Consider the following 18,625-nt stretch of genomic DNA (forward strand, 5'->3'; position numbering starts at 1 on the left):
CACTTTATCACACTAGAATTACCACAAACAAACAAGCTGTTCACAGAGGAAATTGCTCCCTCTAGCATCCAAACGGCATCCAACTTAAAATCATTTTATCACCTTAAATAAAGACAAGAGAATATCTTTGGCACCTTTATATGGCCAAATATTGTCTTCGTTATGGAAAGCAGTGGGGTGTTTGGTGGCGCTAGAGGAAGAGTCAGAGGGTGATCAACGTCATTGGGATTCATCCTCTGGGGACCGTGAATGCTCGTATAAAATGTTGTGTCAATCCATCTGGGCAGTTGTTGAGATATTCTAGTGGATAAGTGAACACTTTAAACTGCTGGCAGGGCCAGATGGAAAGTCAAAGGATCAATAAGTCAGCTGGATTCGTCTTCTGGGGACCAACAATGTCGGTAACAGTATATTCCTGTAAGGACCAAAAGTAGTGGACGGTCTTTTGTCATGTCGCTGTTGCAGCTGATAAAATCTAAAATTTTTACAGGGCTGTATCCAGGATTTTAGAAACACTGACGTCATGAGTCCAAGTCCCCCAAACATAGATGTTACCCCTAATTATTTAAATTATTAGTGAGTTCCTAAACTTGGAAAAGAGCAGACATCAAAAGTAACGTCCATGAAATTCCAAAATTGACATTGTTTACATGAAGGTTTTTTGTGTCCATACTACCAGAAACCAAATAGATTTTAAGTTCAATTAAAATGAGTTTAGTTGAACAAAATGTTATTTTTTATCCAGCTCACAAACCAGGTCAATTACAAATATGTACGGCTTTCATTCACAGGAATCAGTGTGTCAAATTACCACTATGTTTAAGTTGTTATCTTATTTTTGTTTTTAACCCCCCCCCGGCACAATACAGAGGATGTGTCATCAGCGGTATAGCTACTAATAATCCCTTTTTAACACCTTCAGTAAACATTTGACTGACGAGGCAGCGGGGATTGTGAGAAACGTGGATTTGCGCGAACGCCAGAAGAAATGTGGAATGGATGAGAAAACAGACACGTGACTAACACTCTGTGGAAACCCCTGTGTTTTTAACTTCTCCAGAAGACCCCCCCCCCCATTGAAGACCAGTGCTGTCTGATTGAATTAGCCCTGTATGGATGCGTCTGGATGTCCGGGCTCAGCTGTATATGTCCCTCCTCCGGATCAAATGTCCTCGCTTCGAGAGAGTCAGGGTCTTGCGAGTCAAGGTGACCTGTCTGACTTTAAGACAGCGTCCTTGATCAACAGACAGCTGCTGTCTACACGCACACACACACACACACACACACACACACACACACACACACACACACACACACACACACACACACACACACACACACACACACACACACCCTGGAGCGAGCATATCTCGGCCTCTCTTTGCCATGTCTGTTTGTTCAAGCATCCTTCACTTTCCCCTCTTATCAACTAAGAATCTGTTTGTGCATATAGATCGTTGAACTGGCTTTTTTTTCCTAAAACATTTCCAGTCTTGCCCTACTTATACCGACATTTCTGTTCCAAAAGATATATAAAAACTCCCCCGAATCATGAAATACAAACAGGAAAGTCTTCATATCCATAGCAAATATTCATTGAAGAGTCACTGTATCCATTAAAAAAAAAAAAAAGGTGCACGGTTAATATGTGAAGTGTTGTGAGAGTTCTCCAAACTAATTGGGTTTAATTAAAGGTTAGGCTTCTTTGAGGATTGTAGGAGGATTTCTAGTGCAGGCAGGCACTAAATAAAAAAGGCATACAAGTGCTTCTAGGCGCACACAAACACACACACAACCATGGGTGTGTGTTGCGCTTTTTATGTGTCTGATGAGCGACCGGTTAGTGAGGACTGATCTGTGGTTCTCACTCCTTCATGAACCTTTTGCCACACTCTGTAAATGAACGTCTGGCCTGTGACCCGTGACCCGTGACCCCTGAGATCACTCATGTCACGTGTCACACCTGTCTGTCGCGTGTACCCCCCCCCCCCCCCCCCCGCCCCGTGCACGGGGGAGCGTCGCGGTCGTCTCACCTGCTCCAGTTTCCAGTGGAACTCGGCCGGTCTGAAGGTGTCCACCTGGGTGAAGTCTCTCCTCAGCAGGAACACCAGGCGGCAGTTATGGACATACAGCGAGTAGTGATGGCGGTTCATCTCTGCAAGGAGGGAGGGAGAAAGGAAGAGTGTATAGGCACTAGGGACCGACTCATCACGCCGACTTTACTGTCAGGTAACAAAGCAGACGAACACACTCGACTGACAGAAGCGCCTCGTCGATGAAGGACAACTTGGTCAAGGTTGTCTCACATCAATTTTCACTGGAATTTTAACAACAAAAATCATCCCCGTTGGGCAAAACATGCTATGATGTTACTGAATTTGTTATGCTGGATCGATACAGAGAATAAGGTAATATTTAGTATACTTAAATAATGCTTATTACATGTTTGGAAGGGATATTTCCCATGTGCACGTTTATATATTTATACATTTTTATAGGAAGACAATTTGCTTTCCTGTCACATTGTACCAAAATCAAAACTTCTTAGCCTCGTTTGGGATTGACAGTTGATTTATAGTGAGTAGTGTTAAGATATATAATTCAAACCAACATTTACAATTTCAAAACTGTGTGAAAAAACATAATCAAAAGGATCAAACCCAAGACCCAAACCAACGAGGTGATAGATCGTCTCTCAATGGAACCTCTTCAGCTCCGAGCTTATTGGTTCCTACTGAACTAAATCTTCAAAAATGTCTTTTGAAAAAAGTCAGCTTCTTAAACAGCTGGTTGTTTTTGACAAATGTCACTCAAACTGGAGTAAATAGTGCCATTCTTGGTGTTTTCAGCAGAGGATTAACACACATCTGGTGTTCTTGTGAGTATGAACAGAGCTGCAGCAACATGGTGGATGTAGGTGGAATTAAATTAAGCTTAACTACAAAGCCCATGTCTATTACAATGAAGGAACATGCCATCAAGTGTTACCACATGGCTCAGTGGTGTGTTTTTGGGCAACAAAGGAATGAGATATCAGGCTGTACAGACACCTGTTAGTGGGATTATGTGGGTCAGGATCACACTCACCGGTCTTGTCGGAGTTGCAGAGTAGAGTCTCTTTCTCGGCTCTGAGGCCGGGACTGGGTCCGTGCTTCATCCAGGTGGCGACGGTGAACTGGTCCGTCAGATTCTGGGGCACCACCCAGTCCGGGATCTTAGCCGCCTGATGACCGTCGAACCTGAAGATCAAGTCGCTGTCCCGGCCGCTGTCGGTCACCAGGGAAGCCGTCCAGTTGGTGGCGGCGCTCGGGGCGGGCAGAAGGTCAGTGCTGCCCGAGGAGGCCCCTGGGGGTCATCGCCGTGTGAACAAATGAAAAAAGGTGTCGACGGAGAACGTGTCAATAACAATCACGGCAGATACGCGGCGTATATTGGCCTAACCTTGGCTATGATTACGTATGAGTGAGCCAGATGGCAGGGCTTAATATGTAATCAATGGGCCGAGATGGATAGAGGATGTGGGTATTGATTCATGGCAAATGAAACTGACTTTCAAAAAAGGGAAAGACAACGCGAGTCATCGCTCCCAAATTCAGAACATAGCAGACGACCGCCATGCGCAACGGAGAGGACGTGTTGACCGAGCGCTGTGTTAACGCAAAGGGAAGAGACGGTGCCATTCGGCCACTTGAATTGTTTTGTTATACGATCCCCATACCGTGCATTCTGACAAGCACACCAATCACCACTGCATTGAGCCATCTCATTCCTCTTCTCCTCTTCCCTTTAAAAAGCGGTTTCCATCATCCCTTTGACACAATAACCTCAATATGTGTTGAGTCCGTTGAACGATTTTTTGTTTTTGAAACTGGCACCTCGACAAACCTTATTTATTTTTATTTTTTTTGCCGCGTCGCTCACCTTGCTCCTCGATGCAATGGACGTGGCCCCTTTGGTGATCTATATCTCTGCCCCTTCCGTGGGACAGTGAAAAATACATGCCGTGCGTTTAAACCACATTTATAAATCATTTGTAACAGCCTGTGGACGGTAATAAATCAAAGTGATACGGCGGGAACCATGCCGTTCTGAGAAGAAGAAGAAAAAAAATGAGCAGTGTCAGAATTCATCATGGCTCTCTTGTCCGGCAAACAATTGCAACATGCAACTTGTTCATCGCTGCTAATAACACAACATTAGCACATTAATTGATGCCCCCCCCCCCCCCCCCATCTGTAAAGCTGTTTTTCTCCACCTCGCGCTCCTGCCAGCGTCGACGTTCTGACTCCAGTAATTAGATTCCCTCCGTAAATAAATACGCATCGACTTCTCCGGCACCCAGCTGCAGCCGTCTCTTTGCCCGATGTCTTTGTACATTATCTCAAATTGATTGCGCTTTAAAAAAGCAATTACAATTTATTCTATTCGCTATCAGATAACGATTATGAGGTGCCTGAAAAGGACTCTTTAGTGGTAAACCATGCATAGACCGGGTGCCAGGGGAGGCAGGGAGTGGACGTTATGCATTCAGATGAGCCGGAATGGGGTTTGTGAAGGCCGTTAGTCAAAGATGATGACTCCAGCCCCCCTGCTGGCGGTGCAGTGTGGGAGGGGAGGTGGGAGGGGAGAGAGGGGGGGGTGTGTAGGCTCGGCTGCTTTGTTTGGCGCTCTGGGCACAGATACGGCGGCTCGGCTGCTCATCAGTCACCGAGGAGAAAGCGCGGCCGCATCTGAGGCGGCTAATGCCCTCGCTCTGTCACATCATTAGTGACACGGCTTTACGTTGCTATTCTGGTGCCTTCATTTAGCACAGGGGTTTACCGGGGACACAAGGCGAGATAAGAAAGCAACACGGAACCGGGAGCTTTCAGATGCCGGTTTTAAAAAAAAGGGCCTCGGGTCCTGTCTGACCCCGTTACTCAGACGGTGGATTTCCACTGATGCTTTTAGCAGCAGCTTACTTCATATTCATCGCACTAACTTTCAGTTTGCCGCCTCAGTCAGAAGTCATCTTTGATCAGCCATCTACAGTGCATTCCACATATCTCACCACTATCCTAATAGCCAACGGGTCCGACTCTCACGAAGGGTTTACTCGCTACACACGCTACAGAAACGCCCCACTCAATGCGCTACATTCAAAAAAATGTCTTTTGCAGAACCAACCGCAGAGCTTCTGTAGAGACTTCTCGGAGTAGGTCTCGCGGTCGCAGCCTTTCCCGATGTGGCTGGTCTGCAGCTCCACTGTGGTCCTCACCGACGACAGCGGCCCGCCACAGGTCTCCAGGTGCATCTTAGGAAACAGCTGCTTGCTTCCCGTCCCTGGCTCGTAGTCCACTCGCTTATTCCAATCTGGGGGAAAAGAGGGAGATGGAGTGATAGTGTTAGGGACGGCAGAGTGGGTAGATTAAACTGCAGTCTATAAATGGAAACACCAACCCGGGCAGCAGATGATTTTATCTTAGAAGATATCTGATTTTCACGAGCCCCACTTGTTGCTTTTGTCATTGCATGTTGTCTTTTTTCCCCCGCCTCATTTTGTCCACTCAGGCTAACCGTCAAAACAAACACTGCTTTTCCAATCTTTTCACTGTCACTGATATTTCTGGCATCACAACTCAATATCCTTCTGGCGGAATGTTGCCCGGCTAATGAAATTGCCGCATTGTTGTTTGAGTGCTATGCAGTGCCTGCATTAGCGGCAGTAGTCATTATGCTGTCACTGTCCGTCCTGTCAGCTGCAAATTGTGTTTTTTTTTTTTTTTTTGTTGTCCGGGGCAGGCTATTATTTTGTGAGACAGTGATGTTTCTGCTTTTCCGTAGCCTTTGTGTTGTGATTTTTGTGTTTATCTGCACAGTCTCTTCCTACACAGAGCTGCAAAAATGATGCCGCCTGTTTATAGTTCATACAAGTTGTGTTTACAGGGAGCCGATCTCAATCATCAGAGTTTTAAATGCTGTCAAAACTTCCAACGTTTGTCTCATACGGGAGCACCATTGCATTATCACTGTATGAAAACTAAGAGCAAACTATACCGCCTCAAAATTAAATCGGGCGCAAAACTCTCAACCATCCGGTGGTGTTTGTAAGTGTAACACACAAGTGAGTCATCCATCCATCTGTCTGTCTGTCTGTCTGTCTGTCTGTCTGTCTGTCTGTCTGTCTGTCTGTCTGTCTAGTGTTTTGGCTATAGGAGCTGGAAGCATGAGCGCGAAGCCGAGCCGACTGGAGGAGAAGAAAGGGAGCAGCTCTTTGTTGCGCAGCAGCCTAGTTTAAATCTGCCATGTTCGCTTCCTCGTGCTCGAAACACACACACACACACACACACACACACACACACACACACACACACACATCGCATCTGTTTCGTAGTTAATTTACCTCCTCCAGACTGCGAGTGCCGTGAGCAGCCGCGGCACTGTTAATGAGGGATTGTCAGTGTCAGTGATGACAATGGTGAGAACAAAAACACACGGATGTGCACCTAAAAAAAAACAAAAGACAATCTGCCGATTTAAGCGGTTCTTGTATCTTCTCTCTCACACTTTTCTTTTGCACACAATTACAGTATATACTGTATACACTGTATACACTGCTACGTCCTCTCTGACTCCTCAAGTATCGCAACTTGGTCAGTGCCCCCTCGGCGTTTTTTGATACCGAAGGCTCCCTTTAGCATCTGTATGTGACACGCCATAGGCTTTCAACTAACTCCAATCCAAACCCATAGTAGAGCAATGGACGCAATTTAAATAGTAAGAAATTCCGCCCAGGACGTTTGGGCCAAACAAAGACAGTAGTTCATTTATCAGAGTTCTGGTATGTGACTTCCAAACTTAGCTGAAATGTCAATCTACTGCTCTGTCAGATCTGATGCATCGTATCGGAATGTAAAATGCAGTGTTATGCCGTCAACATTTGCATTAATATTCTTTAAATTACCGTTGTAATGCGTCAAAATGAGCACAACAACGATTCGTCAATGCAAATAGGCTACAACTACCTTGAAATATTTTGGTTCCGCGTTTGCTGAATAGGTTTTCTACAGCCCTCGTTGTTGTTTTCCCCCCCCCCCCCACACCATGCTGGGTAAACAAACGACGCTGCACCTTTTTACATTCGGGTCGGGAGTGAGGAAGTATAGGCGATAACATACTCCGTCGACAACCGGGAGTTAAATGACCCGCGAGACCTTGGCTTTAACGCTGCCAAGCTGGCTCCGGTCCACATCCAGAGATGGGGGGGGGGGGACAGGGAAGAGCCTGGTTAAGGATGCATGGGAAGGAGTGAGGGGGATGGGGAAGGATAAATGAGGAGTAATGGGTAGCGGATGTAATATGCATATAGATGCGAGGAAGCGGGTCGAGTTTGGAAAGTGGGTGATTACGGTTTGTGGGTTAGTGAGCATTGGACAAACACGAGGATAAGAAGAAAAGGAGCTGACATTTAAGTGGTTTCGCTCTTATCTCACAATAGTTCTTAATCTCATGGAGTGAACGCCTGTATGTAATTTGTCTACAGGGACGAGTGTTCACTAATCCGGGTTCCTTCAGATCTATGGATACAGAGAGGTAAGCCGTGTCCTGCCAGAGCGCAGAGCACGTCATTTACATTAATACTCCGACTGGGGGAAACGTTTTTTTGTTATTGCCACTTTGAGAAAGAGAGAATGGGCCGATCATATCACTTCCTGACACTTTCTATGGGTCATTCCCATTTGCCACTGGCTTTTAGCTACACTAGCTAGATGGGTCCAAAGGACGGCAATGGTGATTGACTGGTATAGTCAGGAAAATCAGTTTGGTCCACACCTCAACAGATCCATGACAGATCGCCATGACATTCATGAGCCCCAGAGGATACATCCCAAGTACATCTCGCCCTACTAGCAGGTCAACGTTGTCAGTCACTGAAATACTTCCACATCTGGGCTACTAGAGAGATTGGCCAAAGATATTGTACGGACATTCATGTTCCCCAGAGGATAACCCCCAGACCGTTCAGTCACCGGCAGATTTAACTTATTTAGATTCAAAGATTAGAAATAGATTAAAATGTCAATGCAATGAAATTCCATACAGACAATATAATGATTTTGAATAACTTTGTTAACCCCTTTACTTTTAATTTAGTGCTATCAGCATGTCCGATATATCTATGAACATATATCTATTTTAATGATGTTTAATGACTTTGTTTGGTACTACTAACAAGATACCGTTCTAAACAAAGATGGCATTAGCTGCTTGACGTCAGAATGTTAACACTTTAATTGTGAAACGGTTTCTGTTGACCGTACTCCCTGGCGGTCCTGATAGGTAGTTCCCTGTGGCTGCAAGCTGAGTGTGTTCCTCACAGAGCTACAGTGGAGCGATAGCATCACACGCTGCAGCTACTCGAGCGACGACGCAGATATGGAACTTTTTTTGAACTCCCCATGTGAGCAATTTTTTGGAACCTTTTGAATCTGCTGACATACAACGAGGTCAGCGTATTGAATGCAGCGCCAAACCGATGCTTGTTACGCGCCGAGATTTACTGTAAAACGCTCGGTAATGGGCCCCCGGGATCGACCCCACCGCGAGAGCAGCTGATGATGAATGCACACAGGAAGGTGTGAAGTGCACCGCCCCTCAAATGTAATGAGGAATGGGCCCCGCACGCTTGAAAGGCAAATGAGTTGCACGGAGCGTGGGGGGTGCAGCATGTCGTGAAAACAAATCACAAGACCAAGTACAGTAGCAGATGTTCTTTCACACCAAAAAGGCACATTTCTTTTTGAGACACGACTTCCCTTCGTGGTAAGACACGATGAAGCAAGGGGGGGGGGGGGGGGGGGGGGGTGTTGAAGCAGTGGAGCCACTAAAGTAGACGTATGAGGTGTTAGGGCTAGAAAAGAAACAGAGATATACTTTTACCACAAAGTAAAGACAGCTTACTCTTCATTTCGTAGTCTCCGTTTGGATAAGACCTCAACCAAATAGCCTCGTATCGCTGATTAAAATTTGGCAGAAGCATTTGTCTTTAATAATGGGAAACGCTGAAGTAATAAAATGAAAAACGGTCCTTTGTCAGAAACCACTGGACTGTGCTGAGGTGTGTTCACAGGCACAAAAAGAGGAAACACATCTATGTTTTGAATCTGTGCTCTTTGACAAACATTTCATTAATGTTTTGATTAATGGAGGACAAGAAATACGATTTGTCACCGTCTTCCTCCCTGCCGTGTGAGTTAATAAGCATCGATGGCTCCTCTCACAGGTTGTTATGCATTCATTTAATACCGACAACTTTCCAGAGAAACCTTGGTTTAGTTTGTGAAACAAAACCCCAACGCGCCAAATACCTCAGCTTGATCAGTGCTGCTGAGCTTCAAACTATGACGCTCTACGTAATATCAATATATGCTGAAAATGAAGCAGGAAGTTTAGCTTTAGGCAACAAAAAGCACTTAGTTAAATTTAGGAAAGGAGCGTTTGACATTAACTTGACCGACTAACGACTCAGCGCTTGTCTTAGGTAAGAACGTTAACATCAAAGCTTAAAATAAACTTGTTTAAGTGTGCGGTCGCTCTTTAATTAACTTAAAAATGTATCAAATGTCTCAAAAAAAGGTTGAGGCGCGATCAGTGGCCACGATCCATTCTTAGTAAATTCACCTCTGACAGTTCAAACAGGGACAACACATTTAGACATATAGACACAAAATCCCAAAATCACAGAGTTGTACAATGTGATTCGGATGCAGACAGAACTACGAACACATCCAGTGTACACACACACACACACACACACACACACACACACACACACACACACACACACACACACACACAGTAACACACAGACGTAAAACCCAGCTTGAAGTAAAACCCAGCTTTCGTAACAGCGGTGTGGGTTTAACAGGAAGCTATTTGGTCTCTGTTGAGTCGTGCGCTTGCCAGCGGTACTCTGAACAGAACTCACACAGTGGGCCCAAGAGCTTTCTCTCTCTGTGAATACGAGAGGAAGCGGAGGAAGGAAGACGGACATGAAAACGACCATGTGGAAGTAGAATCTCCTCAACGGGATTACAACAAAAAAAATACACTTTTATTTGTGCACTAGTAAGCGTTTTTTGCCTCCGTATGAAAAGATGTTCAAAATAAGGACAATGATCTAAATGTAAACTTATAAGATGCATCCGCTGATACATAATGTCATCCTATTAACAAGCTGTCATTCATGTAAATACTGTACAGTAGTTCCCATGCATCCTTTTGTCAGCTGTATGATGTTTCGTATTTTAATCAACCGAAACCTTACAACCAAGTTATGGATGATAATCTGCCATTACACGAGCCAAAGATCGACTGCGCCTTAATCACATTTCATTGATTTTGATTCAATTTAAAACGTGCGGTACGGTAAGCCTTCACCAACTGCTCTTGTGTTGGAAATATTAATTTTTCACAGTTTGACATTTCACAACAGAAAATGCATTAATCACATAAATGATGGCTGCATTCCACTTAGGGGAGGTCCTGGTATTGTGTGTTAAACTCTGAAATGAAAAAGATCTTAAAAAAGGTGATTAAAACGGTAGTATTAAAATGAAAACCAGGGGTGTATTGCACATCCTGATTTGCATAAATACACACACAAATGAAACAAACAAAGGATTATACTTGACAATAAATACTGGGAAACTGTTTGTACATTTTCAACCTGTTTCTCGATGTTTACAACAGGTCACGAGGCACACGACTCACTTTACCTCCATAGCGAGCATATGTGTTCATTTACTATATTAAGCTCACTCAATCTGTTGGAACGTGTACAGTGTGGCTATTTAAAGGACCATAAATCTGCATGAAAGTAGAAAGACATTGACGTATGCTTCAAACAAATCGCCCGTCAGATTGTTTAACGGCATTTAAAAACCGCCCCCTTAGAAGAGAGATGATACGTAAGGGCGCCGTTATCTTCATTTATACGATTTATCACATCTCGTCGCGCGTTATGACAGCAAATTTCTCCCCCTGTGCATAACACTTAACAATATATATATATGATATGTATGTGTACGTATAAACACGGTTGCTTTTTTGTGGAAGATTTAGTGGCATCTAGCGGTGAGTTTGCAGATTGCAAACAAATGAATAACCCTTCCGCTCACCGCTCCCTTTCCAAGACCACGGTTTTGCGCTCTGCGACTCTGCAACATTACCGCAGTTTCACAAGCGTGTCGGAAAACTACGCTTCTCTACTTCAAGCAACGTAAACATGCGAAAGGCTCTCTATAGACCTAGTGCTTGGTTTGTCTGTTCTAGGCTGCCGTAGAAACATGGCAGTGCAACACAGCGGAGGACCCGCCCCCTATGTAGACGTTAGCTCATTCTAAGCTAACGGAAAAAGAACAATTCTTAAGTGTCAGTTGATTATACACTAATGAAAACATATTGATGTATATTATATTTCATTTTTGCTAATAGATCCCTTAAAATCCGTTGGGATGACACTTTGTACGATCTAGTTCGACTGAACCCTGATGATTCAGAGAGCTTCATTTGGTTGAACTGGGTTTAGGACATGTACAGTGGCCTTTATAGACACTAGCGCAGTACAGTAGCAGCTTCCAGTTGATTGATTTATACAGTAAGAGTCCAGAGAGTCTCAAAGTTGGAGTCGGAACCAACTCCTGAAATAGGGAAGTTGTACTTCACACTTGTACCTCAGCTTAGCCATTGATCTGTGGAAGGCACAGTTCAAAAAGTTACAGCGGTGACCTACAAATATACAGGATGTTGTTAAGACTGCGATTCCTTCAAACATGCTTCACTTGGACTACCGAGTTATTATCTTGCGCACGTGGCAAAAGAAAAGTAAATAGCAGATGTTTGGGGGAACTCAGACAGACACACACTGTACACTATGTATGCTGCATATGTACAGACGTACAGGTGAGGTAAGTTTGCAACCTCGTCCTTAAAATGAGCAGAAAGTGAAGGGGAGATGGATAGAGGTGCTTAACAAAATGATGCATCATCACACTTTCACGCTGTTCCCCATCTCTGGAGGGTGTGTGTGTGTGTGCGTGTGTGTGTCATCACTAACTTATTGCATGCTTTTAAATGTGTGTGATGTGTGCAGGTGCAGGATGATAGTTATGTGAACATTGTGTGTGTGTGTGTGTGTGTGTGTGTGTGTGTGTGTGTGTGTGTGTGTGCCTGTGCATGTAAAAATGCTGACACCACGTTGAAGTAGTCAGAGGGGGGTCGTCATTACTCGTCCCAGCCATCAGTGGAAGAGCCAATTTCCATTTAAAAGAGCACTCTGCTCCTCGTTCCCTTCCCTTATCCCTCTTGCTCTCCAACTCTGTCCTCCTCCATCTCCCCTCCGTCAGTGAGTGCCATCTTTCCGATTTCTCCTCTTCTTTCCTGGCCGTCCTTCTCGGTCTCTTAGCCCGCGATGTCCCAAAAAAAGCATTTCCTTTAATGCATTCATGCATGCTCTTTGTGCATCATACAAGAGACCTTACTCTATTTTTTTTCTTTCTTGAGTGTATGTAGAGCTCGTACTTGTTTTTGTTGGAGCGCTTGAAACAGAAAGAAACAAAATGTGTAGGGCTTTTAAAGGTGGAGTAAAAAAAGAAAGAAAAACAAGTCAAAAAGTTGTTGTGGAATCTTTCTTCCTTCCTGAATTTTAGGCATCTAGACTGAGGAGAGGTTAAAAAAAGAATTCTAGGAAAAAGAGGCTCTTGTGAACAGAACCCCAATTCCAAATGAATGCCTTCCTTACATCCCTTCATCCCTCTACCTCGACCCTACATCCGTCTATCCCTCTACCTCAATCCCGACCCTACATCCCTTCATCCCTCTACCTCAACCCCTTCATCCCTCCACCTCGAGCCCTTCATCCCTCTACCCCTACCCTACATCCCTTCATCCCTCGACCCCTACCCTACATCCCTTCATGCCTCGACCCCTACCCTACATCCCTTCATGCCTCTACCCCTACCCTACATCCCTTCATCCCTCGACTCCTAACCTACATCCCTTCATCCCTCGACCCCTACCCTACATCCCTTCATCCCTCGACCCCCACCCTACATCCCTTCATCCCTCTACCCCTACCCTATATCCCTTCATCCCTCGACCCCTACCCTACATCCCTTCATCCCTCTACCTCTATCCCATCCCTTCATCCTTCTACCCCTTCAAGCTTTCGAAATCGAATCATTCCATTATGCAATAAACCTTGAAACTCATACTGTTATTGGCGTGGGCCTTGTTAGTGAATACAGGTTTAAGAGTTTCAAGTATTTTGCTGCCGAGGAATAAACACATTCAGGAAAAATGAAAACCTGTAAAAAGCATCTCCTGACTTCAGAATCGAAGACGTTCTTACTGGCCCAATGCTTCAAACTATCACCCTCTAAAAGGTACCCGTCTAGAAATTTGGGGCGACATCAGAGTACATGCTGCACATTGTTTGATGTTTTTGATGCTCACTATATTCCCACATTGCAATGCACAAAGGGTACAGCGGCTCTACTCAAGGCTGCAAATGAAATTGCAGGTGGTGGTGGTGAGACAGCTCCATATACATATTGTAAAATCAAAAGCATTTATTATTGAAAGACATTTTGCTCTCTCTTTAATTGCCGGCGGCATTCAAAAGAAGTACTGTAGTTTGATTGACACCCAACAGTACACATATCATGTATAATTTCCTTGTAGTATAAAAGTTTGTACTCACTACAAAATGTACTAAGATAAGACAATTAAACAGTCATTTAGAAAGGGCTTTATCTGCCTAACTTGATCTTTTTCAAGTGCTTCACATCTATTGTTGGTTCTTCTTATTGTGTATCCATGCCAATATGGTAACTGTTAGTAAAAGTGTGTCTCTTTCAAACAAGTTTGAAGACATCACAATTGAAATAAATACCACCTGTCATCACAGTTCTGTTCTGTGGAGCACCTGAGGTGACAGGAGCATGCTTCTGTTACAATCGTCTTCTAAAAGTCTCTAATGGGATCATCTCTAATGAAATTGCACTTTTGAGCTGGATTTCTGTGGAAAGCCTCCTAAAAGACCCCAATTTCATGTCTAGTGTAATTCTAATTATTTCTCCCCCTTTGAGGACGGAGTGAAAATGACAATTTAATCCTGGGTGTTTAGAGTGCAGACATTGAAAACTTGAAAAAAAAAAGGAGGCAAAAAGTGCTTTCTGAGGATCCCCACTATATCTTCTCTCCACCTCCGTTTTCATCCTGCTCATGATGGCGGACTAATCGGACTGCTGGACACATTACATTACAGTCATTTAGCAGACGCTTTTATCCAAAGCGACTTACAATTCAGTATCTATCTACCGTAGGCACAGCTAGCAATTTTGGGGTGAAGTGTCTTGCTCAAGGACACGTTGACATGAGACTAGCGGAGCAGAGGATCGAACCGCCGACCCTCTGATTGAAAGGCAGCCCTGCTCTCCACTTAGCCACGGTCACCCCAGACATCCTGTGTCCTCCGTCTTCTCAGGGGGGGATCCCGAGGGAATCCGAGGCTAGTTGGTATATATACGCTGTAATCCCTGCAGCATGTCCGTTTTCCATCACGTTGCTCTGTAGTTACTATCCGAAGCTCATAGCCGTGGGTGAAGGCCGGGACGTATCTGTAGATCGACATCACAGCCGTCCGTTGTTTGTCTACTTGATTGCTGTACCTGCCCGACGACACCCTGGTGTTTAAAAGTCTCTCCCTTTGGCGAACCCGTTACCCGAGACGTTAATGCGTATATCTTTTATATCTTTTCCCTTAACTCCTCTGCCTTTTTTTTTTCTTCTTCTCACTCCCGCTCATTCACTCCCTGCTATTTTACTCCCACTCCCTCCTTTACTCCCTTTCGCTCTCTTTGTCTTTGTAATCACGATCGCTCAACGTCGCCTTGACTCTGCAGTGGCACTCTAAAGGAAACTCCAATCTCAACAGGCAGAGAGACAACACATGAGGAAGTGTAATCACTCTTACATAGGTGTGTGTGTGTGGGTGTGTGCGGGTGTGTAAGTGTGTGTCATGCACTACGCTATGTCCATTTCCTGTTTGCATGTGTTTTGTGCATGCGTCTGTGTGTTACCATGGTGCATCTATAATTTATCAGCAGCTGTGTGTGTGTTAAGGTATTTATCTTTCTCCCTCCCTCTTCTGCTCTTCACCCTGCAAACACACACACACACACACACACACACACACACACACACACACACACACACACACACACACACACACACACACACACACACACACCCTTTTCCACCAGCTATCTTTATCTTTTTACCCCTGCCACCATTCATCCATCCGTGTCTGAAGCTAGAGAGGATAGTAGAGAGGGTTCACGGGTTTATCCCTGTGACAATGTGCTTGTGTGTGTTTGTGTGTGCGTGTGTGTGTGTGTGTGTGTGTGTGTGTGTGTGTCATAGTGTAATGCAATAACAGTGAAAAGTGGAGTAAGAGGAGAATCTAGAGAATGTGATTTACACTGGAGACTAGTAGATCCCTGCTTCCAACTATCAGTGGAATCGGGGGAATAAAGACGAGTGTAGAACATGAAAGACACACTGACATCAGGGTGAACTGATAAACCAGGAGGCGAGATGAGAAGAGAAGAGAACCAAAAAAGGGAGAAAGTAAGAAATGATGAAGCCAACAAATGGAAGAAAAGAAAGACAACGGAAAACTAGAGAGGTGCTCTTTGTGCAGATCTCTGCAAGGTGCGTCTGCAACGACCACCGCTGTATTGTGCAAATCGAATGAATACAACCCACAGTTGGCTAACCTCCCGTCGAGACACAAACGGGCTGCAGGGCGTTATTAAATGAACCTCATTCAAACTCAGACACAAGCGAGGATGTACACAGGTGATCAGCTTTGAAGTCGTTGTATAAGACACGTCCCGCAGTCTTGTCAAAAACAAAACACACCGAGTTCTTCGCTCTCATATCAGCAGCTAAAATGCTACAACGTACAGCTGTATGGGTACTGGTAGTTACGTTAGCTGTTAGCGATTAGCACAACACACTGTCCAAAACAATAAAAGTGGGCCGCAAGGTAGCGACCGACAGGTACGCATGCAGTGTGTGTACGCCAGGTACGCATGCAGTGTGTGTACGCCAGGTACGCATGCAGTGTGTGTACGCCAGGTACGCATGCAGTGTGTGTACGACAGGTACGCAGCAGTGTGTGTACGCCAGGTACGCATGCAGTGTGTGTACGACAGGTATGCAGCAGTGTGTGTACGACAGGTACGCATGCAGTGTGTGTACGACAGGTACGCATGCAGTGTGTGTACGCCAGGTACGCATGCAGTGTGTGTACGCCAGGTACGCATGCAGTGTGTGTACGACAGGTACGCAGCAGTGTGTGTACGCCAGGTACGCATGCAGTGTGTGTACGACAGGTATGCAGCAGTGTGTGTACGACAGGTACGCATGCAGTGTGTGTACGACAGGTACGCATGCAGTGTGTGTACGCCAGGTACGCAGCAGTGTGTGTACGACAGGTACGCATGCAGTGTGTGTACGACAGGTATGCAGCAGTGTGTGTACGACAGGTATGCAGTGGTGTGTTTACGACAGGTACACAATGGTGTGTGTACGACAGGTACGCATGCAGTGTGTGTACGACAGGTACGCAGCAGTGTGTGTACGACAGGTACGCATGCAGTGTGTGTACGACAGGTATGCAGCAGTGTGTGTACGACAGGTATGCAGTGGTGTGTTTACGACAGGTACGCAATGGTGTGTGTACGACAGGTACGCAGCAGTGTGTACGACAGGTACGCAGCAGTGTGTGTACGACAGGTATGCAGCAGTGTGTGTACGACAGGTATGCAGTGGTGTGTTTACGACAGGTACGCAGTGGTGTGTTTACGACAGGTACGCAATGGTGTGTGTACTGGTAGTTACGTTAGCTGTTAGCGGTTAGCACAACACACTGTCCAAAACAATAAAAGTGGGCAGCAAGGCAGCGACCGACAGGTACGCAGCAGTGTGTGTACGACAGGTACGCAGAAGTGTGATTGGCAGTATAAAATTGGCTATAAAAGGTGTTTTGAGAAAGTGCGAGTCGCCGCAAAAACCGCGAGAGGTCCTTGAGCACGCAGCCGAAAGCTGGCCAGACGGAATATTACGCAGTTTGCTGCAGAGGAATGCGAGATTAGCCGTGGACAGACAAAGAGGTGCACACTCACTCACGGACGCACACACACACACACACACACACACACACACACACACATGACGCAAAAAAAGGAAACGGAGAAAGTCATACAGGAAAACAAGCTAGTACCAGAGAGGGGATGAAAAGTGCTAAAGCAGCAGCCAGACAGCCTCAGACGGAGATTAGAGAGGAAGCAAGAAAGGAGTGGGAGGTTAGAGGAAATGGGAAAGGGAAGTGCCGAGCAATTTATTTTCCTCCTTCCTCTCTTTAATTCATTCTCTTCCTACTCTTATCAGAGATCTGGAGCATTGGTTGCCACACACCAACCCACACACACACACACACACACACACACACACACACACACACACACACACACACACACACACACACACAGTATAGAATAGCACAGGAGAGAGTCGAGCAGAAAAATGCAACTCCACGCTTCCAAGAGAGGAAAATGTCTGAGAAGCCTGTTTTGATTTCAGATACTACCTGAGGTTGGCTCCCAACTTTTCACCAACATTACATGCTTACACACTTGTCACTGTGAGTCTCTGACAGCCTTTTAGTAAAACATCAGTGGATCTTACCTTTCAGTTTTTCCTCATTCTCGTGTTTTGACACACGTGTACAAAAGAGTAAGTGTGATTGTCTATCATTTGCACAAGAACCGCTTGCACACATGACTTCCTGATCAAAAGTGATGAGTTGATTCTCAGCGCAATTGTCAAACTCTTCACAACAACATGATGCATTCAATTATCAAAATCAAAAAATACACGTAAATTCAAAATGACATACAAAATAAACAAAATTTTATTGTTATGTTATTTTTTTGGCCGATTTCCTCTTCAGTGTTTATGACCAAACTTTTACAGTACATTGGTCAAATTGCCACACAAATAAATTCACTGTAAAGGCTGCATACAAATGAGATACAGACTAGTATTCAGCCCGGCAAAACTGACAGTAAGCAGTCAGCGTCAACAAAGAAAGTCGAACAAAAGTGTAGTCAGCCAAAGACTGTTTCACGAGGCAAGAGAAGCTTCACTAACGCCGCTGTACGCCTATGAGTCTTCTCTTACCAACGACTCCATCAGAGTGATACTCTTCCATCCAGTGGATCGCGTGACGCCAATTTCACATGATCTAGTTAATCTTTCATCTCTTTCATATCAATAATTTAATCGGATCCACTTTTTAAATTTCGAACCAAGATTTTCATTATGTAGACCGTGTTAAAAGATTAAGGGGTATCTGTGATGTGCAAAAATATTGGCCAAATGGCAAAGTTTTGCCTGAAAACACGGTGCATTTGGATCCTTTGAGAGTCACCGGGCGCCATTGTTAGCTATGTGTTTGTGATGCCTACCGAATGATACGTTTACTTTGCGGTCATTAGGTTTTACCTAGTTAGAG

At 44.9% G+C, this 18,625-nt stretch overlaps 1 protein-coding gene across 1 annotated transcript in view; it reads right to left on the reverse strand.

Annotated features, from left to right (window-relative positions):
- LOC137890344 (calsyntenin-2-like) overlaps positions 1-18,625 on the reverse strand; it is a 92,205-nt gene that overhangs the window by 48,374 nt on the left and 25,206 nt on the right. The window contains exons 6-8 of the mRNA XM_068734524.1: positions 5,167-5,352; positions 3,088-3,345; positions 2,034-2,155 (exon numbers count right to left, since the gene is read on the reverse strand). Of these exons, the coding sequence (XP_068590625.1) occupies positions 2,034-2,155; positions 3,088-3,345; positions 5,167-5,352 (566 nt within the window). The remainder of the gene's footprint in view (positions 1-2,033; positions 2,156-3,087; positions 3,346-5,166; positions 5,353-18,625) is intronic.

This window comes from Cebidichthys violaceus, unplaced genomic scaffold, assembly GCF_023349555.1.
Source record: "Cebidichthys violaceus isolate CVI_PGR_0920_01 unplaced genomic scaffold, fCebVio1.0.p SCAF_1, whole genome shotgun sequence".
NCBI lineage: Eukaryota > Metazoa > Chordata > Actinopteri > Perciformes > Stichaeidae > Cebidichthys > Cebidichthys violaceus.